Genomic DNA, 6,606 nt, shown 5'->3' with positions numbered 1-6,606 from the left:
AACGGCAAATGCCTTGTACTGTACCGCTGAAGCCATTTCTTCGATTCTGCACCTAGCTAATATTCTTAAAAGTAAATTTATTTAAAAATAATAAAATGAAGATCTTCAGCGGGCACGGAAAAGACAATATACTAAAAGTCCAATTCAGTTGGCGTACTCCGGGGTAAATGGGGTTAGGCGTCACTGCGTTTTCGCCCTTTCCTGTCTATCGCTTTCTAAAAGCAAAGCCTGCACGTAGCACAAATCGAACGGCTCTAGACTCATGGGCCAACGCGCATGCGCAAACTAGCGATTCTACTACCACCTCACATGTTCTTCAACTGCCCCCCCCCCTCCTCCAGGTGGAGCGCAAACTTAAGATACGGCACGATGGAAGCGTCCGGAGAGCTGCGCGCACGCGCACTCCCCATCGCCTCTTGTTCTTCTCACTCCCTCGTTCCACCGGCTCCCTTTTGTGACGCCTTCGCACGCCATTGACCCGGCCCAGGCCCCGCCCACCCCTATAAAAGCCCTCGCGGGGGTGGGGCGCCATTGTGCTGCGGAGCAGGCCGCAGCCGCGAGGGTCCCGAGGCCTTTTTTTTGTCCCGCCGGCGCCCGTTCTTGCTTTTCGGCTCTCACGCCTTCTTCCCTCTCTTTCCCCCTTTTCTTTCTCCCCTTTCTAGGTCGCGGGAGATGCCGCGCGTCTATATCGGCCGCCTGAGCTACCATGTGCGGGAAAAGGACCTGCAGCGCTTCTTCAGCGGCTACGGCCGCTTGCTCGAGGTCGACTTGAAAAACGGGTGAGGCGGCGGGCGGGGAAGGTTTCTTCCTCGAGTGAGGCGGGGGGGGGGGGCTTGGCGCGCCGCTTTTTCCCCCTCCTCTCATGCCGCGTGGCGTCGCGTTCAAAATGGCGGCAGCCCCCATTGTCCCGTCAGCGGAGGGAACGAGTGAAGCGGAGAGGGAGAACGGAATGGCCCTCCTTTGACAGCGGCGCCTGAGGGACTCGCGACCAGGCCGGGCCCGTTGTTGTTCGCGCGCGCCTGACGCCGACGTGCTCTTATGCCTATAAGAATGCCTGTGAATAGACGTATATGACACGGGGACGCGCCTATAGGGTAACTTTCCCGTCCCCCCCAGGTATGGGTTTGTGGAATTCGAGGATTCCCGGGACGCGGAGGACGCCGTTTACGAGCTGAACGGCAAGGACCTGTGCGGGGAGCGGGTGATCGTGGAGCACGCCCGCGGCCCCCGCCGGGACAGGGACGGCTACAGCTACAGCAGCCGCAGTGAGTGTTGCTCCGCCGCGGCCTACTTCGGGCAGGCGCGCGGAGGCGGGAAGGGAGGACGCGGAGGGGGAGGGATCAGGCGGGAGGGAGGGAGGTTTGGCGGGGAGAGAAGGGGGGGTGGGTTTGGTCGGACTGGCCCCGTGGGATGTGGGGAAAGCGGAGGGAGGGGACACGGCGGGGCTTGGCGAGGAAGGGATCGTAGGCCCCTGGTTGGGGGGTGGGTGGATTGGGCAGGGTTATTAGGAGGGGCTTTACTGCACTTCTTCCCCTTTGGGTACATAGCCTAGGGAGTTTTCTGGTGGGGGTTAGGCACCCGCAGTGCCAAGCTGCACTCCAAAAGTTTAGGGTCCTTATTTATTAGGCTGGGGTTTGGGGGGGGGACGTTTGTGGGGGGGTTGTATTAAGAACTCACTGCTCTTAATCAGAATGCATTCCGTGCAGATATTGCATAGCAAAAACTGCAACTCTGCGGAGAAAGTTTGTGCTGTGGATGAGCTAACCTAAAACAGGCACAGCCCTCTTTAAGCAGTATTGTCTTCAGAAGCACTTTGCTTCGTTTTTCCCGAGCATAAGTAACTTGGGGCTTTTGAGGGTGGCGATAGCTGACTTACACAGAAACGGATTATTTCGAATTGGAAATAAAATGACTACATGCTGATGCAAAGCCCATTCTGTTTAGCTTTTCCTGGAAAGGATCTGGAACGCATCAGACTTATTTATATAATGGTTAAGAGCAGTAAGGCAGTCAAATATCTTTTCTAATGGGTTGTTGCTGGTGGGGGTGGGATTTCTTGCAAATATGTATGTTTGTTTTTAAAGTTGTTGCATGTTCAATTCAAACTTTTTAACAAGTCCTTGATGTTTCAATTTAAAAGTGACCAGTGGGGCTGAGGCTGTGTCCACTGAGGCTAAGATGACTGCCTTTCCTGATTGGCCATGGCTTTTCCATACATTGTGTGACCCTTGCCCTATGACCCTTTGGCTGACCTTACCGGAAGCCATGACGACAGCAGCCTTTTGCCATTAGACGCAGGGTGATGGTGAGGATTCCAAGGGTTAGACAAAACTGGTTAAACTGAACTAGGTGACTGTTACCTTGCGTGTGTTGTGGCCAAACCACCACCAAATACCTCATACTGTGATGTAAGTACTTAGTGTAATCTAGTAATCGTTTTTGTAAAATGTAGAAATGCATGTAATCAGTTAAGTTTTATATTTTACAATGTTCTGTAAAATAAAACTTAGCAAGGTAAATCTAATAAGGAGCAGTCACTCTCTAACAGAGTTTAGGAGCACAGTCTTGTAGGATTTTAGTCTTTGATTTGCCCTTAATATATAAAATGTGGCGAATTAAAATTTTTGTTGCAGGATTAGAAAGATAAAGTCCTACTCCTGTAAATGCAATTTGTGAACTAAAGTAAACTAACTTTTCATTGCTTTTATACAAGGTTGCTAACTTTGTATCTTTGTATGATAAAGGTGGAGGAGGATATAGCAGTCGAAGAGCATCAGGAAGAGATAAATATGGACCACCTGTTCGCACAGAATACAGATTAATTGTTGAAAACCTTTCCAGTCGCTGTAGTTGGCAGGATTTGAAAGTACGTTGACACAATTTTTTTTTTTTAAAAAAGCAAGTTATCAAACAGCTCTTTGAATCCCATAAACTTTGAAGAATGCCAGTTCACTTTGAAAAGTATGTGTATTGAGTTTGCTGAACTTGCTGAGATTTTTTCCTGAAGCTAGTGTAGTGTCCTTCCTATGTTTGTGGAGAGACTTAATACTTCAGTTTTCTCTTTCAGGATTTTATGAGGCAAGCAGGTGAGGTAACCTATGCGGATGCTCACAAAGAACGCACAAATGAAGGAGTAATTGAATTCCGTTCTTACTCTGACATGAAGCGTGCTCTGGACAAATTGGATGGTACAGAGATAAATGGACGAAAGATCAGGCTGGTTGAAGACAAGCCACGGTCAAGCCATAGACGATCTTATTCTGGCAGTAGATCAAGGTATCTTTGGTGCTGATGTGGTTTGTAAGATTTTCTGCGTATGACTTAAATCCGGAAATGGGGATATGCAGCAGTTATTTCCCTGAATAGAGAAGAATACACCTTGCAGTGCTGGGTAACAGGGGTCCCCACTTCAGATGTTATACTACTCAAGTTAGCTGGCTGTACTAATATGTGCACAAGAATATAAATTTGTGGGAACTTCAGGACATATTGAACTCTGGATTGGGACTTCTGTATGTGCAATTAAATTCCGCTTTTGTCCCCAGCACATCCTTCTCAGCAGATTGGGGGGGGGGGGGGAGAGAGAAGAAAAAGAAGTCCTGTTGTGCCAATGGTGCATGGTGCCCAAATAGCTGCTGTGTTTCTTTTTCAGGTCCCGTTCCAGAAGGAGATCACGTAGTAGAAGTCGTAGGAGCAGCCGCAGTAGATCCCGTAGTGCCTCAAAAAGCCGATCTCGGTGAGAATTTGAATTTATCTATCTGTCTTGCCAACAAAGCATTAGGAGGTGTGTCCGATAGAAATATTCTCCTAGCTTAAGTGCTCACACTGTTCATTGGTATTTAAATTACTATGCGTCCAAACAAATGGGCTTCTGTGTGTAGACTTGCAATAAGTAAATAACTTTTGTTCTTTTGAAAAGCTCTAAATCTAGGTCTCGAAGCAAAGATCGTTCACGGTCCAGATCTAAAAGTAGAAAGTCGAGATCAAAGAGCAAGTCTAAGATGAAATCTGACAGGGGTTCACAATCCCGCAGCAGATCCAAAGAGAAGTCTGAGAAGTCTCGCAGCAGATCCAGGTCTGTGTCTGGATCGCCAAAAGAAAATGGTAAAGGAGAAGCAAAGTCTAAATCAAGGTCAAGGAGCAGATCTCGTTCCAATTCGCCAATGCAGGATGAACCAGCAAAGGCACGGTCAGAATCCCCACCCAAGAGGAATGAATCGCGATCCCGGTCACGATCACATTCAAAATCCCGCTCACGTTCACGATCCAGTTCACAAGATTAATACTGGAACTCATTTCCCTTTTCACATGATTATGGAACATTTGTATTCCAGGCCAGAGGTCTTTTTTATGTTAGTTTTGGCGAAGTTGGCCTGCTTAGTTGCAGAAACAAGCAGTCTGAAAACCACATAAACGAGGCGCAAAAGTTTGAAATATCTAAAACTTTTTATGAAAGTGGTAAAGAGCAGGAAAAGATTATCTTTTTGTAGAAATTAGGGCAAATCCTTGATTATTATTTTTTAATAGTGCCCCATCAGAAATCTGGGCAGTGGAAAATGAGTTTTATATAAAATCTTTTGAGTGCAGAAGGTTTTTGGAAAGGTAACTATTCATAAATGTTTCCGTTACTTAAAATTACTGGAATTAATAGGCTATGGCTTGCTTCTAAAAGTGCATGAGAGCCTTAGTGAACAGGTCAGAGATGCTTATAAAGCTGATAAGCCAACTATGAGTTTGAATTGGAACATTTCTTCTGTGTTGTACCCAAACTTGCCAGAAGTTACTTCTTTGCTCCTTTGTCACCATCTTGAGGCAGTATTGACAACCTAATAAAAATGATCCTCTCTAACTTTGCATGCTGCAGTTTTGCCTAACAAAATAAAGCTAACATCAAGTGAAATTCAAGGTACCACATTACTTTTTAGTTGCCAAGTTCTTTGGTTGGTTGTTTTGTTGTTTTAACTGATGCCACATTCTGCATCTCCATTATAAGAGGTTGCTAACTTCCCATGAAATTGATGGCACTTGATGAAACTTCTTGTACTGAACTTAAGTTCTAGTGCTAATGGGTAGTCAAGAACTAGATTTCCCATTATGATTTGTGCATCTGGATTAGAAATAAAATCAGTTCCCCTAATGTTTGTAGCAAACCAGTTAGCAACAATAACAGAATATTAGCACAGCCGTGTAACCTTTATACAATGTGTAGTTTGACTTGTATAAAATTAAATCATTGACTCCAGTGTTTGTAGCATAGCTTTATTTGCTAGATGATGTTATAGAGTAGTCTAACCTTAGCTTTGGTATGCAAGTAAAGGAAATTGGAAATGGCCTGTAATGTTGGTCTATTGCAAATGTTATCACAAATGATTTAATACTATTTGAAATGGGAAACAGATTCCTCTTTTTACTTAGATTGTTTATCAAACTTTATGCTTTTTTGGGTAAACTCATAACAATGTCTACTCTTTAGCTGCCAATTAGCAGCAATCCAAGCCCTGAAAACTGAAATAGTTCAGGTTAGTGCAAGTTTCAGTAGCCCCACAGCTCCCCTGATGATGCTTAACAATCATGCAAGAAATTGGTCAGCCCCTCTTCTTTACTTCAGCTCTAGTGATAAGCTGATACATTTTCAGGGACCTTATTCTCTAGAATCATTTGTATTTTTCTGACCTATAATGAGAGCACTATAATGAGAGCTCCATAAGGTTGTTTTTCTTTGTGTTTATGAAGTTATTTTGTATTTTGCGGGGAGTAAGCATGTTCAGAGGTGGTGTACATGGCCAAAGAATACAATACATCAAAAATGCAGCCCTAAAATTAGAAACTGAAGCAATGCAGCATACCATTTAGATGGCATAACGAAATACCTGTTGAAATACAGTATTCAGCATAAGCTTCAAGCAGGAAAAAAGGGGCCAATTAGGCCATAAGCTAGAATTTAATTGTCCCTTCTCTTGAATTAATGTAATTCATGTTTTTATAGGTCCAGTTTAAGGTGCCAATTCCAGACCATGACTGAAATTGTTCAGAATAAATAGACTTTTAACTAGTGTGGATCATTGTTCAACAACTATGTTAGGATTGTCACATAGGAAACCTTACTTGCTGAAAAGCAAAACTGGGTACATAAAAGCGAATAGATTCAAGCAGTTTATATGTATTTTGCCAGGACATCTGAATGTTTTCAGTCGGAGGAATTACTTTCTGATCAGCACCTGTAAGGAAGTAACCCTTATCATAGCTACAGATATGTCTTTACAACTGCCATAGATTCATAGTTGTGAAGTCTTGAAATGTGAGTTGCAATAAAAGCTTGCATTGGCAAAGCTCTCATCTGTTCACCTCCAGTGCAAAAAAACCCATATAAAATACTTTTTTCTCCACAGCTTGCTACCTGTGTTCATCCTAATTTTACTCTGCTGGGGTTGGAGCAAAGCATGGCTGTCACTGAAAGACTTCATACACTTTTAAACAAATCAGGCAACATCTGAATATATCATAGTTAAAACTCGAATTTCGTATAATACCATTTCATTAAGCTTTTATCTCACAGAGAATCTAGGAAATTGCAGACTTTTCAGCATAAAGTCTGTCAGGTAATTG

The 6,606-nt window shown here is 44.1% G+C and overlaps 1 protein-coding gene across 1 annotated transcript; it reads left to right on the top strand.

Annotated features, from left to right (window-relative positions):
* The first annotated feature begins 512 nt into the window (after nucleotides 1-512).
* Nucleotides 513-6,329, top strand: SRSF6 (serine and arginine rich splicing factor 6). Its single transcript, XM_079982504.1, has 6 exons — nucleotides 513-779; nucleotides 1,117-1,265; nucleotides 2,745-2,866; nucleotides 3,068-3,276; nucleotides 3,653-3,736; nucleotides 3,920-6,329. Exons 1-6 carry the CDS (start codon nucleotides 673-675, stop codon nucleotides 4,281-4,283), a joined length of 1,035 nt encoding a protein of 344 aa, XP_079838630.1. The 5' UTR covers nucleotides 513-672; the 3' UTR covers nucleotides 4,284-6,329.
* Nucleotides 6,330-6,606: the final 277 nt, after the last annotated feature.

Source organism: Podarcis cretensis (genome assembly GCF_951804945.1).
Source record: "Podarcis cretensis genome assembly, chromosome: 6".
NCBI classification, from domain to species: Eukaryota; Metazoa; Chordata; class Lepidosauria; order Squamata; family Lacertidae; genus Podarcis; species Podarcis cretensis.
The sequence above is the reverse complement of the archived record's forward strand: the minus strand, read 5'-3'. Positions and strand labels throughout refer to the sequence as shown.

Coding starts and splice junctions, on each gene's coding strand:
- SRSF6 (XM_079982504.1), top strand. CDS start 673: ATGCCGCGCGTCTATATCGGCCGCCTGAGCTACCATGTGCGGGAAAAG. Junction 780..1,116: donor GAGGTCGACTTGAAAAACGG/GTGAGGCGGCGG, acceptor CGTCCCCCCCAG/GTATGGGTTTGTGGAATTCG. Junction 1,266..2,744: donor CTACAGCTACAGCAGCCGCA/GTGAGTGTTGCT, acceptor TGTATGATAAAG/GTGGAGGAGGATATAGCAGT.